Here is a 25,338-nt window from a genome sequence, read left to right as displayed (position 1 = left end):
TTTCTAAAACTCTTGAGAGAAATTCTGCTTTAATTGAAAAACAAAACCAAAAAACAAACAAACAAACAAAAAAACCAACTTTCTAAGTGAGCAGGGAACCAAAGTTTTTAATGTAATTACGCACTGTGAATTCTTTTTTTTTTTGCACTGTGAATTCTTTGTTACAATTAACAGCTCAGGAAAGGAAACTGAAACCTCAGCCCTGGGGGAAGTGAGCCTCGTGGAGGCCTGGATGAATCAGAGTGGCTGTGCTGTTTCTTCTGCGAATGTGGACCAGCCCTCTGTGGGGTTGTGTGGTAGGTATTCTAGCTCTGTGCCGGATGCCCAGGTCATGTGCCTCACTGGGCTGCACTCCCTCCTGCCCAGAGATGAGGTTTGACCATGTGACTGCAAACAGAGCTGCTGCACCAAAACCTAGAAGAAGAGAGGATGTGGCAGGTGCACAGAACCGTGCCCCCCACCTGTTCCCCAGACAAGGGGGTATCCCTGCTCTCACTTCTGGAGCTGACAGGGGTTCCAGAAAGGGCCTGTATCTCTGCATCTCCCCAGTGCTCAGCAAGTGCCTTGCATAAGGAAGGTAGTCAGCATCTCACTGAACAGAGGGGAGGACCACAGGGAAATACGGGTGGAGATGATAATTTGGTGATGAAATAGATAAGTTCTGGAACTTAAGGCTTTTGGAGGCAAGGCTATTCTGTCAGGCACTAGAAGCTGGTTTGAAAGCTCTGGATTTTCATTAAGGTTTTACTGCCACCCAACTGTGTGCCTTTGGGCGAGTCACTTTCTTTGTTAATGAGAGGGGTGGATGAGTTGATCCCTAAGGGTCTGTAATTCTAAGCTTTCCCAGGGTGCCATTGCTCCAGCTGCTTAGAGAAATATGACTCGGAAAAGGAAGAGACTTCTGGGTTTTTCTGGCTCTTGGCTAAGTTCCCAGAGGGTGTTCAGATCCTGGGTCAGATGGTCTGTGCTCCCCAGGATCTCTGGGGGCAAGAGTTCATACCAGAAAGATCCAGCCAATGTCCCCACACCCACTGCTGCCTCTCTGAGTGTAAGCCTCTTTTGCATCTAATTTTCTTGGTGGATTTTATTAGTTTCCTATTGCTTCTGTAACATGTTACCACAAATTTAGTAATTTACAGTTAAATTTAAAATTTAAATTTCTTATAATTCTGGGGATCAGAAGTCCAAAATCAGTCTCACAGGGCCAAAGTCAAGGTGTCAGCAAGGCTGGTTCCTTCTGGAGGCTCTAGGGGAAATTTTGTTTCCTTGCCTTTTCCAGTTTCTAGAGACCACTTGCATTTCCTTGGCTCATGGCCCCTCCCCCCATCTTCCAAGCCAGCAGCATAGCATCTTTTCTCCTCTCTGACTCTGCTTGCATCCTTATATCTTCTCTCTCTGACTCTGATCCCCCTGCCTCTGTTTTATAAGGACTCTTGTGATTACCTTGGGTCAACTCAGATAATCCAGGATAATCTCTCCATCTCAAGATCCTTAATTTAATCACATCTGCACAGTCCCCTTTACCATTTTAGGTAAGATTCACAGGTTCTGGGGATCAGGATGTAGAGATATTTTTTTGGGGGGGTGTGTTCATTATTCAGCCTACCACAGGGATTATCCATTTGATTTCAAAACCTAGATCTGGACAGGGAGTGAGAGTATTGGAACTCTTGCTTTGGAATGGGGAATTGTAGACAGCTCCCTAGGCCGGTGACTCTGTACCTGAGTGAAGTTTAAGCTGTATACAACAGCAAAATCCATTTGCTTTCTGCATATATTTAGATTCTCCTTCCTATAATGCATCCATTATCTTCTTCATTCTGTTCGTGGCGGTTACCAAGTACCCACCAAGTGCAAGGCAGTGTGCCCGGAAAATGCGAGAATCTCCAAGACGTGCTCCCTGCCCTGGTGGAGCTTATGTTTAGTGGAAGGAGAGAGGCACATAAGCAGTTATTTTCAATATAAGGCAGTGATGTGACAGTGAAAAACCAAGGAAGACAGGAGGGTGACCTCCGTTCTGTCCTGTAGGGTGTCAGACCACATGCCCCAATTTTTGGCTCAGAAGTGTGATTGTTATATGCACCTGAATTTTAAGTTATTAATGCTGATAGGCTACGAATTTTAACGCTTTTTAAAAGTAAGATAAAGTGTCTTTGCTTTTTTATCTAAGGGTCTTTGGTTCAAAAAGTTATCTAACTCTGATGATTCATGTGAAATCACTTCCATTCAAGGTTGATTCAAGTTAGGGACAATAGGAATTTGCTAGGCAAAGCGGAAGTTGGGAAGAAAATCTAGCCAGTCTTCTTAATTCATGCTGCATGTGAATGAGTAAACTTCTGTAACCTGGACTGTCCTCAGAAAAGCACTCGTTTCCCGTGGCTGACCTACAAATACCCAGCGAGGTTGGCTCTCCTAGTTGGAAAGACAGCTCTTTCTTGCGTGTCCTTTCAGAGGCAAAGGGGAATCTCCAGCAAGAGCTCCCTCCAGCCCAGAACACAGTTTTAGAAAATACAGTTGACTTCTCTGGGAAAAACAGAACCAACCTTGTCTTACTCTCTCATGGAAACCAAGTTGGCACCTCATTATCGCCTTGTTAGCAAGGACAGGCCGCGTTGCTGACAGCCCTGGTAGGAAGGGTTGGCCCTGTGTGGGCAGGGTTTTGAGTTAAGCTTAATTGCTCCTCCAAAGCTCAGCTACTTAATACTACACAAGTAGAAATCTATCACCAGACTCTAGACCATCCCCCTTTTTCTTTCATATTCTTGCCTGCGTGGACAGTTAACACCTCCGCAACTCTGCTGCTGCCGCGATTTGTGCCCGGGCCACACTGGGGCCACCAAGGCTTGGCTGCAACCAGCACAGCTACCCAGAGGAGAAAGGGTCTGTCACCACCTTTAACCAACCCTCCAGTATCTTAAAATGCAACCATCCTCTTCTGTCCTTGGAGCACAGCAGGGCTGCTGGCTGGGTGAAGGTCCTGTCTCTTTAATGACTTACAGCAAATTCTTTATCTCTCATAGAATGAGAAAGAGTAAGACAAAGTCGTTTTTGTCTGGCTGCGAAATGTGTTTTGTACTTGAATTTGAATGTGGGTGTGCCTAATGTTCTGAGAACTCACTTCAGGCAAAACATTGAAGCAGCCCATGAAGAAGTACTCAAAGAGGGCTGAGGAGCTGTGTACTTAACCACTTGCGCCCCTTCTCTTCTTTGCAAAGCTTGGCTGGGGTTTGACTCCCTGGTCTGTACTCACCAACAATGGGTATTTGTTAAGTAGATCACCTAATCTCTCTGAGCTTTAGGTTCTTGCCCTGCAAAATTGGAGTGAAGTTACCCATAGCCCATAGGACTAATGGCGAGATCCCATGAGATAACATAGGCAAAGCACTGGTCACACAGTGTCGCAGTAAATGTGAGAATCTCTCCCACTCACCTGCCTCCCCCACCCGCCTCCCCTCATTCTCTCGGACCAATGCAAAGCGCCAACCCAAAGTGGGAGAGGAGTGACATGCCACACACCTCCCTTTTTTCCCTCGCGTGTCCCTGCCTCTGGCCCTTCTCCTTTGTTTCATTATCATCAGACTTGTACGGTACAGAGCATGTGACAGTGGACACCTTGTCTAAAGTGTCCCAGCTTTGCAGTTTCTATCCCACGCTGCTGTAGACATGCTGAACGTGCAGCCTGGGCTGTCCATGGCAATCCCAATCTCAATTGCACGGTCCCATTCTTCCCATTAAAATGTCCTGAGAATTCCAGTTTATCAACATCCCGAACACATTTCCTGATTGCACCCACTCCTCGGAAGGGGACTTTAAGACCAGGAAATATAGGGTCTTACAAAAGAGCCCTGACAATGGTAACCACGTATCCCAGATTTTCTGGGAAAGCCTGTTCCCTTTCCAGTCCACGGGTCCTGATTTTTGGTCTAGAAAACACCGTAACCAACCAACAGGGGTCACGTGAAAGGCGCGTGTCAGACAGAACACCCCCGAAATAAGATTCTGTGAGAGCCCACCACTGCCTATGATCTCAAATTCAGATTCTTCACTTGTAATTTTGTGATTGTTTCCTATGCTAGTTGGGTTTGAGAGTGAACTGAAGGGCACATGATTCTTGTTGCTTTTGGATGTGAAATGAGGACAAGGATGAAAATGTGTTTGGCACAAATATACACACACAATTCATTCTGTGTGCAATTTTGAAGACTACTTTTTTCATTTAACATTAAAGTATATGGGTTTTTCTCATGTCACTAATTTTTTTTTTCTTTGTAAACGATGACCTTACCAAATTCAAAATGGAGCCTATCACTGGCAAGGATGAGTGTGGGATGACGATGGGGAGAGCAGATACCCAAGGAGGACTTAGTGTGGTGGAATGTTTTCTGTCTTAAGCTTGGTGATGGGAACACTTTTTTTGAATGTCTTAAATATTACATAATACAATAGAAATTTATGCACCAGTAGTGAATGGTTACTGAACATTTCATTCTATAAATGTATTATAATTTACTCACTTTAAAACTCCCTTCCCTACTGTTATCAGTTATTTGTAACTTTCAATGTTGGACTCTTAAATAATGTAGTATCATTAAACATCTTTGGGTATCAAGTTTTGTCTGCATTTTAGCTCATTTTCTTAGGATAGATTTACAGAACTGAATTATTGGGTCAAAGAGTATGGCTGTAATGAATGCATGTCGCCAGACTACCTTTGGACAAAGTTGCACGAGTTTAGACTATCATTGATATCGTATCCATTCTGCTTTATCTCACCAGCACTGAGTGCTGTGAGATATATATATGGTTATATAGTTATATATATATATTTATATATTTTTATATATATATATAGTTTTATGTATATACATATATATTTGCTACTTTGCTAGGCAGATATTTGTTTCTAATGGTTTAACTGGTATCTCTTTGATTACCAGTGAGATTGAACATTATGCTATATAAGAATTTTTCTGTTGGAGTTTTAAAATAATTGTTTAATTGATGTGTATGAGCATAGGTTTTTGCAGACTCGATTATATGTGGGGCCTGTGTGGGAGGGTCTTGTTTATATGGGAGGGGCGACCACAGATGAGCAAACAAACAGCCTGTTGTCCCCCTGGGTGGAAAGCAGCTGTGCATCTAGACCTTTGTCTCCCTGCAGTGCCGCCAAGCTCCTGGACAAGACCCCGTTCTCGGTCAGTAACCCAAACCCGCTGCTTCCTTCGCCCGCGAGCCTCCAGCTGGCTCAGCTGCAAGCTCAGCTCACCCTCCACCGGCTAAAGCTGGCACAGACCGCCGTCACCAACAACACCGCGGCCGCCACGGTGCTGAACCAAGTCCTCTCCAAAGTGGCCATGTCCCAGCCTCTCTTCAACCAGTTGAGGCATCCGTCCATGATCAGCTCCCCCCATGGCCACACCGGGGTGCCCCAACACGCAGCAACCTTGCCCAGTGCCCGGTTTCCCTCTAATGCAATTGCCTTCTCGCCCCCGGGCCAGACACGAGGCCCAGGGCCCTCTGTGAGCCTTCCCAGCCAGCCCCCCAATGCCATCGTGATGCACCCTTTCAGCGGGGTCATGCCTCAGACCCCTGCCCAGCCAGCAGTCATCTTGGGCATTGGCAAGACTGCGCCCGCCCCTGCTGCAGCGGGATTCTATGAGTATGGCAAAGCCAACTCAGGCCAGGCATATGGCTCTGAAACTGATGGTCAGCCCAGTTTCCTGCCAGCCTCGGCCTCTACCTCGGGCAGCGTGACCTATGAAGGACACTACAGCCACTCGGGGCAAGATGGCCAAACCGCCTTTCCCAAGGACTTCTACGGACCCAACGCCCAAGGATCGCAGGTGGCAGGTGGATTTGCGGCTGAGCCGGCCGGGGGCTTGAAAGGCGAGGTAGGTCCGCTGCTGCAGGGTCCAAACAGCCAGTGGGAGAGCCCCCATGGATTCTCTGGCCAAAGCAAGCCCGATCTTACAGCAGTCCCCAACGTGTGGCCTCCAGCCCCCAGCCAGCCCTATGAGCTGTATGACCCCGAGGAACCCACCCCAGACAGGACCCCTCCTTCCTTCGGGGGTCGGCTCAACAACAGCAAACAGGGTTTCAGCGGAGCCTGGCGGCGGGCCACGGAGGAGAAGGCGACGCTGTCCGTGCGGCCCTTGCAGGCGCACGAGCTGAATGACTTTCACGGTGTGGCCCCCCTCCACCTGCCCCACGTCTGTAGCATCTGCGACAAGAAGGTGTTTGATTTGAAGGTGAGTCATCCAGGACCGGCTGGGAGCCACAGCTGGAGCCTTGTGGGCTCGCCACCACAGCCCAACCCTTGCTGCTCACTGGCCAGGAACTATGACATTTGGGGACTGGGTAACAGAATTTTGCCATCGGTACCCTTGACGAAAAGCCTAGGTATTAGAACCAGAAGGAATTTCAGAAATGTATCAGGGCCAGTCCCTTGCTTTAAGGCAAGTAAGAGATTCTTACCCATGGTTATAGGTGAGAGATGAGGGTGAGTGGAGGATCAAGTGACCCCACTTGGGTTATGGGAAAGGGACTCAGGAATTAGCCTCTGCCTCCTTGTCTACATTCCTTGAGAATGTATACTGTACTGAGTACAAAAGGGGGAAAGTGTTAGCAGAATTTTGAGTGGGGCAAGGGAGTAATTCTCAGGTGGGACCTAGACAAATTATTATAGAGGGGCCTCAGCTTCTGCATCTGCAAAATGGAGGTAGAGCCTTATTACACCTTTTCAGTGGTTGTAAAGTGCTTTGGGCCCCTGCAAACAAAAGTCCATGGTAGTATAAATTTTCCCCCAAGATGTATTGATGATGCGGTGAAATATTCCAAAGCAATAATAATTGCAGTTAGCATATATTAAACCCTTTCTCTGTGTCAGCGGTAACTCTCCAAGGTAGATACTATTATTATACTCATTTTACAGATGCAAAAACTGAGGCCCAGAGACATGAAATGACTTGTCCAGGGCCCCATAGCCAGAAAGTGGTGGAGTGGAGATTCGAACGTGGGTCTGACCCTCCCAGAGCCTGTGCCTCTTATCACTGAGCTGTACGGCCTCTTGTCTCTCATCCTGTCTGCAGAGCACAGTAATCCTTGTTTAGCGGGCAACACACCACAGTGTGTCATTCACCTCTGCTTGGGTTATGTCATGCAAACGCATCCCTGTCACTTGGGTGGGCCATACCCTCTCACCTCCTGTCTCAGGAGGGGGCCAGCTAACGTGGGAGGTGATGGAGGACTTTGTCTCTCATAGTCTTTTCTAAGGCTTTGTAACACCCTGGGAGTCCACCTGCCAGATTCTCATATGGAAGTACATCGGAGGTGTGGTGGGACCAGGGGCCCCCTGAAAGGGGAAGAGGAAATCGGACTTGTGAATCTGGGCTCCTGTCCAAGATAGGCATGGGATGTGCAGGTGGAGGCCGATGATGATGATGATGACGACGACGGCTGGTTAGGGAGGCAGGAACGGGGGAGGAGCCTGGATGGGAGGGGAGCAGGGGAGGGAGAGGCATCAGCAGGGTCCAGCATCTGGGCACTCTGTGCTCCCTGCCTTTAGGAGGAAGCCTGTACTCGTCCACTGCCTTCCCGGGGGCTCAGTTCTCCTTCGGTCATTTTTCTTTCCTTCTGGCCTAGGACTGGGAGCTGCATGTAAAAGGGAAACTACATGCTCAGAAATGCCTGCTCTTCTCTGAAAAGTAAGTGCTGTCCAGGAGGACAGGTTCATGCATGCACTCAGCGAACATTCACTGAGCACTTACTGTGTGCCTTGCTTTGTTCTTGCTGGGGAAAGAGCAGAGGACAAAACAAGCAAATCCCTGTTCTCAAGGAGCTTTACACTTAATGGTGGGGTGGGGGTGGGGGCGGTGTCAGATGATAAACTAGTGAACTCTATAGCATCTCTGGTGGTAAACGCTAAGCAGAAAACGGCATCAGGGCAGGGGCAGGAAGTGTGTGTGTGTGTGTGTGTGTGTGTGTGTGTGTGTGTGTGTGTGTGCGCGCGCGCACTCAGAGGGGCTGGTGGTGGGAAGGCCTTACGGAGGACGCCCCAGGAGGGCATGGAATGAGCCGTGGCCGTCTGGGGGACGTGCAGTCCCAGCAGAAGGAACAGCAAGTTTGAGGGCCCTGGCGTGGTCCAAGGATGCTCAGGCAGCATCAGTGTGAGCAGTGCGGAGTACCTGGGGGGAGGAGCCCGGGAAGTAGTGGGGCCCCATCCTGAGCACTCGGGCTTGTGGAGAGGACTTTCACTTTTGATTTGAATGGGACTGGAGCCCTGGAGGGCTGAGCAGAGAAGGAATGTGCTCCGGCTTCACTGACTGGGACCCTGGCTGCCATGCTGAGAATAGGTGGTGGGGGCAAAGGCAGACTCGGGGAGACCAGTGAGGAGGGGGTTCCAGATATCCGCACAGAAGAGAGGAGCCTGGGCCCAGGGATGTAGAACAGAGGACGGGGTTAAGTGTTTTGAAATGAGCTCACCCAAAAGGCCTCCCTTCCTTATTTACAGTAACCAAAAGGTAGAAGCGACCCAAATGTCCAGGCCAGATAAATAGATAAACACATGTGGTCTGTGTTTACAGTGGAATATTATTCAGCCTTCAAAAGGAAGGAATTTCTGACACAGGCAACAACATGGGTGAACCTTGAGGACGTTACTCTAAGTGAGATAAGCCAGTCACAAAAGGACAAATGCTGTGTGATTCCACTTACAGGAAGTACTGAGAGTAGTCAGATTCATAGAGACAGAAAGTGGAAGGGTGGCTGCCAGGGGCTGGGAGAAGGGGCTGGGGAGGTAGTACAGGGTTTCAGCTTTACAAGATGGGAAGAGTTCTTCGGGAGATGGAGGGTAGTCATGGTTGCCAAACAGTGTGGATGTACTTAATGCCACCGAACTGTACACTTAAAAATGGTTAAGATGGTAAGTTTTATGTTATGTGTATTTTACCACAATTTTAAAAAGTGATTTTAAAAAGGCATTTCTTTTCTGGCACCCCATTTTTTTATTGTGATAAAACTCACATAAGACTCACCATTTTAACCATTTTAAGGTGTACAATTCAATGGTATTTAGCACATTCACAAGGTTTTGCAAATACTACCAGTCTCTAGTTCCAGAACATTTTCATCACCCCCAGAGGAAACTTATACCCATTAGGCAGTCACTCCCCATTCCCCCTCCCTACCCCCAGCCCCTGGCAACCACTAATCTGCTTTCTATCTTCATGGATTTGCTTCTTCTGAACATTTAATATGAATAGAATCATACAGCATGTGACCTTCTGTGACTGGCTTTTTCACTTAGCATAATATTTTCAAGGTCCACCCACATTGTAGCCTTTTTATGGCTGAATAATATTCATATATATATATATAACATTTTGTTTATCCATTCATCTTTTGATCTATATTTGGGGTGTTTCTACCTTTTGGTTATTATGAATAGGGCTGCTGTGAACATCTCTGTTTGAACATTTATTTTCTACTATTTGGGGTCTAAGCCTTGGAGTGGAATCTCTGGGTCACATGGCAATTCTTTGTTTAACTTATTCAGTAACTGGTTCCCCTTTTTCACCCCTCTCCAGCCCCGCTGTCCAGTGTGTACTCGGTTCGGCAGAGGGAACACTGTGTGCCTCTCCCAACAGCACAGCCGTTTATAACCCTGCTGGGAACGAAGGTGAGAAAGGACCCACAGATCAGCAGCTTGAAGCAGAAATCAGTTTTCCAAAGGCTTCTTACTCCCAACCTTTATTTATTTATTTATTTAACATCTTTATTGGAGTATAATTGCTTTACAATGGTGTGTTAGCTTCTGCTTTATAACAAAGTGAATCAGCTATACGTATACATATATCCCCATATGTCCTGCCTCTTGCGTCTCTCTCCCACCCTCCCTATCCCACCCCTCTAGGTGGTCACACAGCACTGAGCTGATCTCCCTGTGCTATGCGGCTGCTTCCCACTAGCTATCTATTTTACATTTACTCCCCATCTTTAATAACCAAATGTCCCCGATGTGCCCTTGTGGACACATCTATAAAGCAGACAGATCCCAAGATGCTAAAATGCACTGGGCCTGCTCTCTGGGCTCCTCAGTGTTTTCTACGTGCTTTAGACGTAAAGCTTTGCTGGTTATCAACATGCCCAGAAGTATAATCAGGCCAATCACTAATCACTGTGTTAAAATGAAATTTTCACTTTTCTCTTCCCACTTCTGTCCTAATAATGACTTTTTTGGGGGCTTAAACCAGTTATTTTATTACGTTTGCCTTACGACTTTTAAGCATTTATGAAAAAGAATGATTTATTTCAAGAAAGAAAAGCTAAATTTAATATTTTTTAAAAAGAACATTTGGTAAAAAATGTCATTTTTAGTTTTAAATAGGAGGAACATTACTCTTGCACATATCCATAAATAATGACTTTCGAAGGTCAAGGAAATGACTAGGTTTTCACCCAGTTTTGTGTAATTTACCATTTAGATTACTCCTCAAATCTTGGAACATCATATGCGGCCATTCCTGTGAGGTCATTTACTCTGTCAAATCCCGCATTCCCTTCAGCTTCCCCAGGGACAAATGTGAGTACAGAAGCATTTTCTCTGCTGTCATTTGTCATCATCAACGCATTTGTATCACCTGCTCTGCCTGGGTGTAGAGATACAGAAGGGGCTGGGGTGAAGCTGGCACAGATGGGACTTAGTGCAGTGCAGGAAAGCAGAGGTCAAGAGTTGTTTAATTCAGGGTTTTCCCTGGTAGCCCAGAGGCTGGGGCTCCGCACTCCCAGTGCAGGGGGCCCGGGTTCGGTCCCTGGTCAGGGAACTGGATCCTGTGTGCCACAACTGGGAGTTTGCATGCCGCAACTGGAGATCCCACATGCCACAACTGGGACCCGGCACAGCCAAATAAATAAATAAATGGATGAATTTTTTTTTTAAAAACGAGTTGTTTAATTCATTCCAGCTGGTGTTGAAACACATAGATTAAAAAGCTGACATAATTTCTTAAAATTGAAAGCACTCAAAGATTTTCTAGCATTCAACACTGGTTTAGAAAAAAATAAGTATGAGGGTTGTGTGTGTGTGTGTGTGTGTGTGTGTGTGTGTGTGTGTGTGTGCTGTGTGTTTTCTAAGACTTGGACATTTTATTGAAGTGGACCATTTCCTGTGAGTGGGTAATTCTGAAACTTGAACAGAAAGAGAAAATGTGTTTGAAAACTAAGGACCGTACACTAATGGTATTTTTGTCCCCTTGGGGAAATGGTGACATCTACATAATATCAATACTTCGTTTTTAGTTGTGTTTGTGTTCCTTCCTCTCTACAACGGGCACTTTCGTCCCCCATAGCTCTAAAGATTCATTCCTCCTTTTTCCAGCAATTGTGACAACTTGCTCTCCCCCCTCAGTTTTCCCCCTGCATGTAGCCTGGTCCCCCAGGAGCTGCCCAGCTTCTCTTCCTCCCTGGGAAATGCGGGGAAGGGGGTGGGAGCCGCAGAGCCCCCTGTAAAGCAAACTGTGTTTGGCTGAACCCTGCTCGAGGGCGTGTGTCTGTGTGGTTTTGCCTGTGCCTGCATTTTTTTTTTTTTAAATGGTTTTTAGTATATTCACAGACTTGTGCAACCAACACCAGAACCAGTTTTAGAACATTTTCATCAACACAAGAGATAATCCCGCCCCCCGGTAAGCAGTCACTCCTCACTCCTGTCACCCCAGTCCCTGGTCACCACTGCTCTGCTTTCTGTCTCCATGGATTTACCTCTCTGGGTCATTTCATAGAAATGGAATCATTCAGTATGTGTGTGCCTGCATTTTTCCAATTCGTGATGTGAGCAGCTGCAGGCTCTTTCTCTCTTCTTGTGCTCAGCAGAGCGGGTCTCCACGTGCCGTCCCCTCCACGTGTCTGTCGGGGCATTTGAGCAAAACTTAGGAAGAGCAAGCAGAGAAGTGTAGGTTTTAGACCCTGGGGGCTGAGTGAGTGGGGAGGTGAAGAGGCTCGTGATGAGAAGTGAGGCCTGTCTGGGCCGAGATTTCCCTTTGTTTGTGTCTGTTTAGTTGTGTTTCGGGGAGACGTGCTTCAAGGGGGAGCCCCTGTCTGCAAGCCCGTGTGTGAAGGAATGTTGTGGTTTCCCTCTGCAGTCTTCAGGCTGAGAGCCACGGCTGGTCAGGGACAGCTTGGGGTCAGTCCCAGGAGAGCAGAATGGCTGGGTTCAGTGAACCTGGAGTTTGTCTTGGAGTCAGACGCCCGATTACTTGACCTCGTGTCCCATGGGGGCACTGGCTGCTCCAGCACCACCCCAACCCCCCAGGGCCTGTTTCCCACACTGTGGACCGCGGAGCCAGCTCTGAGACCCCAGCACTGAGCGGAAAGGGGCTGTGACCCAGACAGGGGAGGCAGGGGTGGGTGCCAGATGGGCCAGGGGTCTGGGCACAGGAGAGAGAACCCGTGTCAACTAAGTCCCTTTATGAAGGGGCAGGGGCTGAGGGGGCGAGGAGAGGCAAGGGCAGGAGGACTCTGTGTCTGTCTATGCCTCAGCTGTGTCCTCCGGCGCTGACCAGTGAACCAGAGGCCCTTTGCTGTGGATGTGGAGGCAAGAGGCCCTAAGTTCAAGTCCCAGTTCTGGATCCTGAAGCTGAGTGGCCTCGGGCAAATGGCTTTACTTCTCTGAGGCTCCATTTCCTTAAATGGGGAAAATACTCCCGTAATAATGACTTTTGAAGTTAGGTTTTCACTTGGCTTGTGATCCTTCTGATTATGCCTCTAATCTTGGAACATCTCATGTGGCCATTTGAGCACAGTCTCCTGATTCGATGCCCTTGTGAGGGTCAAATGAGACCGTGCAGGTGACAACGCTTTGTGAACTGTGCAGTGTGTAAGAAGTAATAATGGCTGTTATTGAGTAACGAGTCAGTTTAGCCTGCTGTGGGGAAACCTATGCTAAGGCCAGCTCTGTCTGCCGGTCATGTGATTTGGGGCCGGTCTCAGTGTCAGCGTTCCTCCTGTGCGAATCTGTCTGGGAATCCCCGTAGTCGTATCTGCCCTCCCCACCCCGAGAGAGGCTGAGAGAGGCTCCCACGGAAGGGCTTTACTTAGGTGAGGGGCAGGCACGAGCAATCTGCTGACTCGTGACCATTCATGAGTACAGTTTCCTCCAGACGCCTAGAGATGGGCATTCATCTGGCTTGAGCCCGAGAAGCAACACAAGAAACATTTTGCTTTCAGCATTGGCAGCAGCAGGAAGGTGATGGAGAGCCCAGACACTGTCGGATGGTGATCATAATAGCACCTTTACGTAGTGCTCAACACATTCTTAGCATTTTTTGTATGTATTAGCTCATTTAATCCTCCAGACAACTCTGTGAGGGGAGGAAACTGAGGCACAGAGAGACTAAGTAACCTGCCTAAGGTCACACAGCTGGTAAGTGGCAGCACTGGGATTTGAACCCAGGGGACCCGGCTCTATCTAGAAGCCTCATTTTCAACCACTTAGTGCTGCTGCCCGTCTCTGAGGGTCTCTGAGTTCTCTCCCTCGTGATGATTCTCCCGTTAGTAAGTCCCCCGCTCCCCCACTCCCACTCCACAAGCTGCTTGGCAGGCTCTGAGGCTGCCTTGGGGGTGATGAGGACTTCTCAGGCTTTGGCCAGCAGCAGCCGTGGAGCAAAAGGTGAAAAGGCCATCAGACCCAGCGGCCGAATTCTTCTGTGTACCGTGACAGCGTCTCCCAAGATGAACCCGACATTTGGAGGCACTGCTGTACACCCATTGGAGGTGAAGAGCTCTCATCTGACTGGTTTTATCGTTACAAGCTCTGCGAAGCCTTGCTGGTCACGGGAGCTTCCCAAGGATAATCTGGGGGCCGAGGACACAGTTTGCCCCAGCCACTCCCTGCATCATCAGTGCCTGGATGGTCACAGCCTTCTGTCGGCTTCTGGTCCTCTTGTTGCCGTTTCTGGCAAATGCTATCGAATGTGGGTATGTCTCTTTAGAAAACCCTGAAATCCAAAAATACTGACCCCTGGAGAAAAGCCGAGAAATGAAGAGCTGATGAATCTGCCACAATGCTCTGTGAGGCTCCTTTAAGTAGCAGGAGAGTTCCTCAGAGAAATTATTGGGGTTTTTTTCTGCCTACAAATGCTGACCTCCCAAGATAAGCAGATACATCAAAGGGTGGTTACTGTGTTACCAGAGGATGCTTTTCTGGGCTCCATGAGTGCCCGGCGAGCTCCTTTTGCATTCTGTTGGTTCTTTCTGCTTACATATTTATGCTTTTTGTGAAAATTCAAACAGAAAAGAAATATTTAAGGAGGACAGTGAAATTCCTCCCACTTCCCCACTTCCAGCTACCGTAGAGAACCCATAAAGGCTTTGATGCCTTTTCCCCAGAAGTGTGTTCCAGTCCAGTGCCAGGGCTTTTTCTGCCTGATTCCGCCTACATGCGTCTTTTCAGAAACACATTCTGTTGAGTAAAAGCCGGAACAGCCAGGACTCAGCCGTTGTCATATCACTATTGTTTGTGGAGCAAAGAGCAGTGCTTCCTTCTAAAGCCCTCTGTTTTTAAGCAGGGGAACACAGTGACGAGGGGCTCCGTGTCATGACTGAGGCTTCAGAGGGTATCTGAACTGCCACGAAATCTGTAACGACCACATGACCCATCTACCACCTCCCCCAAGCCCAGGCTTGGCTGAATTTACATTTGTCTCAACTCGGTGGGAATGCGAGCCCTTCGTTTCCATGTTTATTTCTGACAGAGATGGGGCACTGAAGTGACAGTTGTGTGCTGCATTTGCTGAGGGTGGGTGCTTTGTGTCTGTCCCCTCCAGCCCCAGGGTCCTCCAGCCCCAGGGTCCTCCAGCCCCAGGGTCCTGGGAGAGGAGCGTTCACTTTCTCTTAAGCTTCTGCCATTTGACAGAGCAGAGGCACTTTATCCTTTGCTGCCTGAGTTGTCATAAACAGAGTAATCAGGTTTCTAGAAGGGGCCATAGGGGCCTTCTCAGGCTGTAAATAGTTTTCTTGCGCCTGCCTGAGATGCACTTTGCCTGCTGGCTGTCCCCGTAAAACCACCTTGTAGTTTTCACAGCCACCTTGGAGTTTATTTAGTGCTGGTGCCTCAGATGGGGCCTCCCTGTCCTGGGACGATACACATTGTTTTTATGGTTTCTTTCTCACCAGGACCCTGCACACCAGAAAACGTGTATAAATAAGGAAACCGAGGCACAGGAAAATAGAAATGTTTGTGAAAGACCAGAGGTTTAAGTCACAGGTTGTCCCTCAGATTGCTGGCTGTTTCTTGAACATCTATCTGTCCACCTTGGCCTTCTGGGTCCATGGCTCAGAGCACTCTGGTCTCCTGACCGCCAAAGAGCATGGAGAGTTCTTAACTGATGTGGCACCCTCCCTCACCATTCCAGCTCTGTCCTCGCTCTTGTCCCCTGGGCAGGGGTCACCTTGTACATTTTCGAAGAGAGCAGAGAGTGGGGAGACAGGAGACCTGGGTGGGTTTTGTTTTCTGGGTTTTTTCCTTTTCTTTTTACAAATCCGAATTATTTTTTCTTGTTGCAAAAACAAAAAAATGACGTAAAAAATTTTAAACAGTAACAGAGATATAAAAAATAGAAAATCTAACCCTGCAGAGAAAGCCAAAGGTAAATGTCTTTGCCTATAGCTATCTATCTCTAGCTAGTGTATGTGTGCATGTTTATTTACTAAAAGTATATATTTGGGGGAAAGTCAGATTACCCCATATCATCTGTTGTGCAACTTGGTTTTTTTTCACTTAACATAAACTCTCAAGACATTTTAATTGATTTATAGACATCTTTTCACATCTGAACATAAAACACTATCAGATGTTGTAACACCATCTATTGTATACGTTTACCGTAATTTATCAAGTCTGCGATTGATTGGTTTTTCAGGGAGAGTTGTTATCACACATCTACCCCTGCTTCATTGCCCACAGATTAAGTTCCTTACCTTCTCCCAGGCATCAGTGTCTTCATACACATTGATGAGTGTGGACCAGATGACCTCCTGGTTTTAAGGTTCCGTGACTCTAAAGTTTACAGTAATGTTGAAGTTGCTCGGCACATGAGCCACCCAAGACCCGTAGGCAATCCGGCACCAATAAAAGTAGATTTTCTCTAAGTCAAAGCTAATATGCTTTATAAAATATTTGAAAGTATCAATAAAGACATCTGTTTCTATCCTCCAAGTTACACCAAGATCCATAGCTTTGGAACTCATACCCATTCACTCTCTGCATAGTATGTTCGAAATCAACACCATGAGAAATAAACATTTGCCCTGTGTCTGTCCTCAGGTTTGTTTAGCACAAACCCAGCAGAGGCCCACAGACTGTGTGCCAGAGTAAATTAGGTCACATCTAAAGGAGATCAGGCTGGAGCAGAGAAAATTGTTTATTGAAGATCGAATCTACATTTCGTAGCTCTAAGAAGCACTTTGAGAGACTTCTCTCACCCCGCAGGCCTCTTGCCCTGAGCCACATTTTTATTGCAACTCTGTGAGTTATTTGAACTGGGGCTGTTCTTTGAACTCATCCGCGAAGCCTGTTCCCACCTGCATCGGAGGGCATTGAAAGGTCTCAGAATCTTCCTGCACAAGTCTGCTCTTTTCACATTTCCACCCATCTATAAAAGATTTGTGGGTGACTTGAGAGGTCTTGGACTCGGCTGCATGAACCATTAGAAGCAGCATCTGGTTTTAAATGAGTGACCCCAGCCTGTGAAAATGTACAGCCCAGGCGCCTGATTGCACGTCGGGGCATTCGGGTCATGCCGCTCTACGAGCTGACTGAAGCGTCCCCCGGGCTGGGGAAGGATGATTGTCCCCTTAGGTTAGTAATGAGGGCTTCAGTTACAGCCCAGATGCCTTAGCTCTCTTAGAGATTTGACCTTGGACTGGGAAGTTCCAAATGCACTGTCGCATGTGTGCCTCCCGGGAGCTCAGCAGGCAGACCATCAGGTGGGATGTTAGCGGAGCCCATCAACACCAGGTCTCACAATTCTCTCTAAACCCAGCTGCTCTTCTGCCGCAGAGCACATCTTTTAAAATTTATTTTAGTAACTTTTAATTTTAATATAATTTAGACTTACAGAAAAGTTGCAAGAAAGGTATAAGGAACACTCCCCACCCATATACCTTTTGCCTAGATTTACTACTTTTTTTACATTTTGGCCCATTTACTTCATCATTCTCTCTCTGTGTCTCTTCTGTCTCTGTCTCATTATCATCTGTCTATCCATCCATCTCTATCTTTATCTGTTCATCCATCCATCCATTCATCCATCTAATGATCTATGCATATTTCTCCTGAACCATTGGAGACATGGTACCTCTTCACTCCTAACTACATCAGCATGAATTTCCTAAGAACACAGACTTTCTCTTACATAATCACAGTACAGTTACATTTTTTCCCAGTCCAGGAGCATCATAGCACATCCTTTAACTGTTGGAGGAAAGAAGGAGACAAATATTTATTTATAGAAGCCTGCTGATGCCAAGCCTTGCACAAAGGCACTTTACATACATTGTGGCATTTTTGTCTTCTAAAGGGTCCTGTGGAATCAATGTTTATTTTCCCTGGTTTATAGACAAACAAACTCAGGCTTGGAGAAATTCAGTAACTTGCCCACGGTAGTCACTGGGGAGCAGGGACACAGACCCAGGTCTGTCTGATATTCCCACTGGCCTGGCACTGGTGTCTGAAGACCGTGAGGCACACACCTGATGTGTGTCTGTCCTCAGAGAGGCAGCGGTCCCACCTGTCTTTCGTTTATCTCAGTATATGATCTCAACTCCTCTCGTTCATTCAGGGAGCAGCGTCTTTCTCAGGGCAGAGCACGTTGGCAAGGTGTTCACTGCTTGGAGCTTATCTTCAGCCCTGTAAAGATGAAACCAGCAACAACACGTACAGGCCTGTCTGAACGTTGGCCATGCTTGTGCACATATGCATGCTTGCTGAAACGGCTGATCGCGCAGAGCGGGAGGACAAACATTACATTCATTGGGACAGGGAGTGGGAAAAACACAGACTTCCTGTTTTTGCCCAACACAGTTGGGGAAGCTTATTATCATTAACCTGGATCTTAGGGTTTAGCTTGGCAAGGCTTCTGAGAGGAGTGGAATTTTAGAACTTTGAGCCACATAGCATGGATATTTTACGTCTGGAGAGGACTTAAGACGTATAGACTAACTTCCTCATTCCAGACACTGGAGAACTAAGGAAAGGAAAATTAGTTTGTCCTTGTCATGTACCTAATCGGTTGCTGAGCTGGAACTGAAACCCAGTCCTCTGTCTTCCAAGATCAGGTTCTTTCACTACGTCAGGAAGTCTTGTGCTTTTTACAGCCCAAACTGTTTTCAGTTATTACTCCTACCTCGAGCAGCACCTGTCCTGCATTTCATGTTTGGCAAAAGTACTGTATCTGCCAAAGCACTTACATTAGTGAGTAATTAACTAGCTCCCCATTTCTATGAATCGAAAAACACAGACACACCAGACTTTCTCATCAGGGTAAGGATCTAACCAAGATTAGCATCTCAGTAAAGAAACTCAAAGTATGATCTCAACTCAGGTTTTTTTGTTTGTTTGTTTGTTTTTAAATTTTTTAAAGTCTTTATTGAATTTGTTACAATATTGCTTCTGTTTTATGCTTTGGTGTTTTGGCCGCCGGGCACGTGGGATCTTAGCTCCCTGCCCAGGGATCAAACCCACACCCCCTGCATTGGAAGGTGAAGTCTGAACCACCAGACCGCCAGGGAAGTCCCTCAACTCCGGTTTTTTAAATGTCAAAAATAACGATCCTTCCTTGATATATTATTACCTTCAAAGACCCTTCAGGACTTGGACTTCGTAGAGAACCCAGGTTGGGAATTAGCGTAAGGCATCATGCTGCCTGCTCCAAGGCACTCAGGATTGTCTGTGACCCCAGTGGACAGATTTTACTCTACAAGAGTACCACCTAGACCGTATTCTGCCTTCCTCTCACCCCTTCTCCCCCATCGTCCAGAGTTCCCATAGGACGTAAGGCAAATAATAGCCATGTTTATATGAACTGTTCAAGGATAGAGTGATTATACATATAACCCCACACCCTTTATGAATCAAATATGATTTTGAACCTAGTTGAGTTTAACAAAAAGATACTTTAGGTCAGTGACAGAAAGGAAAGTAGACTGAACTATCCTAAATCAAATATTTGCAAAAGAATACCACACATAAAAAATGTTTCTAACTGGTTAAGATTTCTCACATGCCCTGATACCAGACACAACACAGATTTTTGATGGGCAAGATTTTCATTTCATGGGTCCCTTAGAAAATGATACACTGAAGGGAACTGGTTAAAGTGAAGAAGCTGCTTGTGGCCACTGGAGGTGCTTTGCCCCAAGGGGCCAGTATCTTGGCATACCTGTAACCCATCTGCAGTTCACCAGTGGAGAAACTCCAGATTAATATGATTAATTGGAAGATTACTAAAAATCTCATGAGTATTTTAAGTGACGACAAGGGTGTCAATAAAATCCAATTTCTATTGCTGATTAAAATCTTGGGAGGAAATAGAGCCAATGAAATGTACACTTTTTTCTATGTAAATAAATACTTTTTTTTTTTAGTTTTTCAAAACAAACAACTTTCTATTGAAGTAGAGTTGATTTACATGTTGTATTAGTTTCAGGTGTACAGCAAAATGATTCAGTTATACATATATATGTCTATTCTTTTTCAGATTCTTTTCCATTGTAGGTTATTACAAGATATTGAATATAGTTCCCTCTGCCATAGAGTAGGTCCTTGTTGTTTATTTGTTTTATATATATAGTAGTGTGTATCTGTTAATCCCAAACTCCTAATTTATCCCCCTCCCCCCTTTCCCCTTTGGTCACCATAAATTTGTTTTCTATGTCTGTGAGTCTATTTCTGTTTTGTAAATAAGTTCATTTGTATCATTTTTTTTTTTTAGATTGCACATATAAGTGATATCATATGATATTTGTCTTTCTCTGACTTCACTTAGTGTCACAATCCTCTAGGTCCATCCGTGTTGCTGCAGTGTACTTTTTAAATTTAAATGAAAATCTTAATTGAGACTCACTCATTTTAGCGCCTTTCTAACTTGTCCGCAGTGTGACTTCATATTGTTCTTTGGTGACCAGCAGCGGTGAGGGTGTTTATTCCTCGGGAGGCATGCTCTGCTCTCAGCAGTAGTCGCTACACTTATGCTTGGATAAAAGCCTCTTGAGTTGCTCTTTCAGTCTGGAGGAGACGATGAGAGAGGCGCTGGCCCTCGTGCCCAGTCACTAGGCAACGGGACAGGCAAGGAGCAGGACCGGTCCAGAACTGCCCTGCGTGTCTGCTCTGTTGTCCAAGCACACATGAGCCCGGGCCGGCCACAGCAGAGTCACATGGGCAGAAACGTGCCTGGCCAAGAGGAGCCAGCAGAGCACCCAGCCTCCGCCCTCCTGCGGATAAACTCAGAGGACTGGCCACTCTGCCCAGCCCGGGAGCCCAGTTGGGTCTGCATTTTTGTGTGGCCACTCACCCTAATGAGAGGCAAAGATCCTGCCTCTTAGCCCTCCTCCTGTCTTCCCTGGAGAAGGGCTCGGTCCTCCTTAGCCAGGCTCATACTCAAAGTCCCCCAGCTTATGGAGAGCACCGTTTGCACTTTAGGGAGGTGTGGGCATGCTCTGGGAGCTGCCTGGGCCACACACTGAAGACTGTTTCCCTTTGGGAAAGTGCTTGACCTCTGGACACTGCAGAGAGGGAGGTCTGAAAGGGCCACTTGGGTTTCTCCAATTCAGGGCTGAACCGTCCAAGGAAATTCTTATTGACTATTATTGTCCTCAGCCCAGATGAGACAAACGAGGGCTTTTCATGGTAGAATTACCCAAGTATTAGCCCTTGTTAGGGAGGAGACCTCAGACTTTCCCACTGTATTACTATAGTAGAGTAGGACCCACATCAAATGTAATTAGATGTTGAAGTTCACTTTATCATAGAAAGCAGATGGTGATCATGCAAATGTGGGCTATGCTATTAGTACGGGTTTAGAAAATTGCATCCTTCTCTTCCACATTGGGTTGGCTTATGGCTACTAATTCTTGAACCTCCTGGAGACTCCAGTCTGATTAAGGTTTGCACAGACCAAACAGACACACTTCCTCCCTCCAGGAGCTTTGATTAGGCCCGGGTCTTCGTTTCTAAACTGTGGTCCTTAGAGATGCCTTTGGGACTGCTGGATGGGGGGTGGCAGCAGGGTGTTGGATCGCAAGGTTTGTCTAGAGCAGCACCTCTTTATTTGTTGAATATGTTGGGCTGGTGGGCAAGCTTTTGTTTGAAGAAAGGATTTCAAGGCTAACAAAATTTTGGAAGCCACTGCCCTAAACCAAAGGTTGTCGCTGTGAATGTCTATGTCTATGTATTAAGTTCACAAATCCTTTCTATGTTCTTTTTTCTTTATTGGGTTTTTTAAAAATTATAAGTCAAACAATATGAGACATATAAGAAGTAGGTTAAACATCTCCCCCTTACTCCCTTCCAATTCTGCTCTTTGAAGATAACCAGTACTGATAGGTTGATATGTACTGTCCCATACCTTTCTGTGTCTGTGCTGATTTCCCTTAAAATGTTTTCATTGTGAAAAATTTCAAACATACAGAACAGTAGAGACAAGTGTAATTAACCCCTGTGTACTCATCCCCCAATTCCAATAATTATCAAAATTTTACATTTGCTTCATCTTTTTCTTATATATTTTTGGGTTTTTGCTTTGTTTTACAATAATATCATCATATTACACCTGTACTTGGCAACCTGCTTTTTACTTTATCTTAAACATTTTTTCCTGATCAGCTCATTTACCACCTTCTTTCAATGGCTACATAGTTTTCCACTGTAGGTGTGAACCATCAATTACTCAATCATTATCCTATTCTTGGACATTCAGGCTGTTTCCAAAAATTTTTGCAATAAATTATAAATTTATTATAATAAATTAACTGCAATAAATGTCCTTGTACATAAGTATTTACATATTGGTGTATTTATTTCTGTAGGCTAGATTTCCAAAAGTGGGATGGCAGGATCCTGTGCTATATATATTTTAAGTTTTATTCAATATGCTAAAGTATCTTCTCAGAAGATTGTAGATACACAACCTCCCACCAGCAACATATGGATATGCCCATTTCCTTATCTCTTCGACAGCCCTGGATGTGATATCTCGTTAAAATTGTTACGAATCTTTTTTGTAAAGAGATGGCATAAAATCAATGTTTTATATCTCTCTGCAAATGGATTATTTTTCTGCGTTCATTTTGTAAATTATAGTTTTTTGATCATTATTTGGGGGAACATAGCCAGTAGGAGCATCTGGAATAGATAGAGGGCAAGAAGGAAATGTCTTTTGAAGACCAAACCACTGCTCTCTGTTCCCGTTTGCGCAGCGGAAAACGGGTGCTGGCCGCGTGGTACACATCTGCAATCTGCCGGAGGGAAGCTGCACCGAGAATGACGTCATTAACCTGGGGCTGCCCTTTGGAAAGGTCACTAATTACATCCTCATGAAGTCTACTAATCAGGTAGGTCTGGGCACTTTCACACTGGTATGTACCAGATAGACCACACATTGGTGGAGGGGAACTACGTAATTTTTTTAAAAAGCAGCTGTTCATAACATAAAGGGGTAGTACACAGCTGGCCTCCAGCTGGTACAGCACAGAGGTTTTCATTGATGGTGGTGTTTTGTTTCCTCCTGTTTCACCTTACCCTTCTTGTGATGGATCCAGGCCTTTGTGAGTTACCTAGAGGTGAGGATGTGCTTTGGAATGAGGTACTCATTATCACAGAAAGCTAACAGGTCCCTAAAACAGAAATCCATGGACTCGAGTCTTTTCACCGTGTTACCCACCCTGTGAGCTAATGCTACTGTCTTTTTTACTTTCTAAGTTTCTCATCTCTTGAGGGCGTGGATTTTTGAGCCAGCCAACAACTGACGGGGAACAGGTTATTTTCACTGATCCTTGGTTTTAGCAACTGAGGCTCTTGGTTCTCAGAGCAGAAGAGTAGGTGGGAATTAATGGACGCCTGGTGAATCTACGGAACTAAGAACCCTTAACGTATGAGGATTGACTGAGTCTTTGGGGGTTAATATGTTTGTCTTCATTTCTAAAGTCAAAGGGGGTAGTTTATACAGTGACTGGTCAGAAGTAAGAATATTTAGTCTTTTATTTTTAATAAATATTTTAACTTTAGGAATCAGAGGAACAGGCATAGGAGAAATTCTTTTCCTAATTAAGGCATGAACTTTGGAGACTCAAAGCCACCTTGGATCATCAGTGGTCTTCCTCTGTCAACCTGGGCTTAGACTACTCATTTAGTCTCTTCATTTCTCCTTCTCAGAATTCTATTTTGGGCAAATTTCCAAAATTCAGCTTGCAACATGAATGCAGTGAGATTCACTGAATTCGTTTTATTCCCATGTGACCGGTGAGAGCTCGAGGTGCTAAAATGTTTGCATGAAGAAACAGGCACTTAGAGTCAGACAGAGAAAGATAAATACTGTATGATACCACTTATATTGTGGAATCTAAAATATACAACAAACTAATGAATATAACATAAAAGAAGCAGACTCACAGATATAGAGAAAAAACTAGTGGTTACAAGTGGGGTGGGGGAAGGGGCAATATAGGGATGGGCAAGTGGGAGGTACAAACTACTGGGTGTACGATAGGCTCAAGGATGTATTGTACAACACGGGAAATATAGCCAATATTTTGTAATAACTGTAAATGGAAAGTAACCTTTAAAAATTGTATAAAAATAAAAAATTTAAGAATTTTTAAAAAAAGAAAGAGGCACTTAGAAAGCTGAGTGGTGGAATTTGAAAGAACCCTGACTTTTTTTTTTTAACATCTTTATTGGAGTAGAATTGCTTTACAACGGTGTGTTAGTTTCTGCTGTATAACAAAGTGAATCAGCTATACATATACATATATCCCCATATCCCCTCCCTCTTGAGTCTCCCTCCCACCCTCCCTATCCGACCCCTCTAGGTTGTCACAAAGCACCTAGCTGATCTCCCTGTGCTATTCGGCTGCTTCCCACTAGCTATCTGTTTTACATTTGGTATATATGTCAATGCTACTCTCTCACTTCGTCCCAGCTTACCCTTCCCCCTCCCCATGTCCTCAAGTCCATTCTCTACATCTGTGTCTTTATTCCTGTCCAGCCCCTAGGTTCGTGAGAACCATTTTTTTTTTTTTTTTTTTAGATTCCATATATATGTGTTAGCATACGGTATTTGTTTTTCTCTTCCTGACTTACTTCTCTCTGTATGACAGACTCTAGGTCCATCCACCTCACTACAAATAACTCAATTTCGTTTCTTTTTATGGCTGAGTAATATTCCGTTGTATATATGTGCCACATCTTCTTTATCCATTCATCTGTCGATGGACACTTAGGTTGCTTCCATGTCCTGGCTATTGTAAATAGAGCTGCAATGAACATTGTGGTACATTACTCTTTTTTGAATTATGGTTTTCTCAGGGTATATGCCCAGTAGTGGGATTGCTGGGTTGTATGGTAGTTCTATTTTTAGTTTTTTAAGGAACCTCCATACTGTTCTCCATAGTGGCTGTATCAATTTACATTCCCACCAACGGTGCAGGAGGGTTCCCTTTACTCCACACCCTCTCCAGCATTTATTGTTTGTAGACTTTTTGAAGATGGCCATTCTGACCGGTGTGAGGTGATACCTCACTGTAGTTTTGATTTGCATTTCTCTAGTGATTAATGATGTTGAGCATTCTTTAATGTGTTTGTTGGCAATCTGTATATCTTCTTTGGAGAAATGTCTATTTAGGTCTTCTGCCCATTTTTGGATTGGGCTTTTTTTTTTTTTTTGATATTGAGCTGCATGAGCTGCTTGTATATTTGGGAGATTAATCCTTTGTCAGTTGCTTCGTTTGCAAATATTTTCTCCCATTCTGAGGGTTGTCTTTTCGTCTTGTTTATGGTTTCCTTTGCTGTGCAAAACCTTTTAAGTTTCATTAGGTCCCATTTGTTTATTTTTGTTTTTATTTCCATTTCTCTAGGAGGTGGGCCAAAAAGGATCTTGCTGTGATTTATGTCATAGAGTGTTCTGCCTATGTTTGCCTCTAAGAGTTTTATAGTGTCTGGCTTTACATTTTGGTCTTTAATCCATTTTGAGTTTATTTTTGTGTATGGTGTTAGGGAGTGTTCTAATATTATTCTTTTACATGTAGCTGTCCAGTTTTCCCAGCACCACTTATTGAAGAGGCTGTCTTTTCTCC

The 25,338-nt window shown here is 45.4% G+C and overlaps 1 protein-coding gene across 5 annotated transcripts in view; it reads left to right on the top strand.

Annotated features, from left to right (window-relative positions):
* RBM20 (RNA binding motif protein 20) overlaps positions 1–25,338 on the top strand; it is a 204,783-nt gene that overhangs the window by 135,265 nt on the left and 44,180 nt on the right. For 4 of the 5 annotated variants that reach the window (XR_014253408.1, XM_082424891.1, XM_082424892.1 and 1 more), the window contains 5 exons: positions 5,162–6,248; positions 7,642–7,703; positions 9,585–9,676; positions 10,482–10,579; positions 22,465–22,599. Coding sequence is in view for 4 of the 5 variants with exons in the window: in XM_082424891.1 (XP_082281017.1) it covers positions 5,162–6,248; positions 7,642–7,703; positions 9,585–9,676; positions 10,482–10,579; positions 22,465–22,599 (1,474 nt within the window). In the remaining variant the exon portion in view is untranslated. The remainder of the gene's footprint in view (positions 1–5,161; positions 6,249–7,641; positions 7,704–9,584; positions 9,677–10,481; positions 10,580–22,464; positions 22,600–25,338) is intronic. The other variant, XM_082424894.1, reaches the window with a different exon arrangement.

The sequence above is a fragment of the Balaenoptera physalus genome (genome assembly GCF_965194825.1).
Source record: "Balaenoptera physalus genome assembly, chromosome: 14".
Taxonomy (NCBI): domain Eukaryota; kingdom Metazoa; phylum Chordata; class Mammalia; order Artiodactyla; family Balaenopteridae; genus Balaenoptera; species Balaenoptera physalus.
Note: the sequence above shows the minus strand (reverse complement) of the source record. Positions and strands in the feature narration are given on the sequence as shown.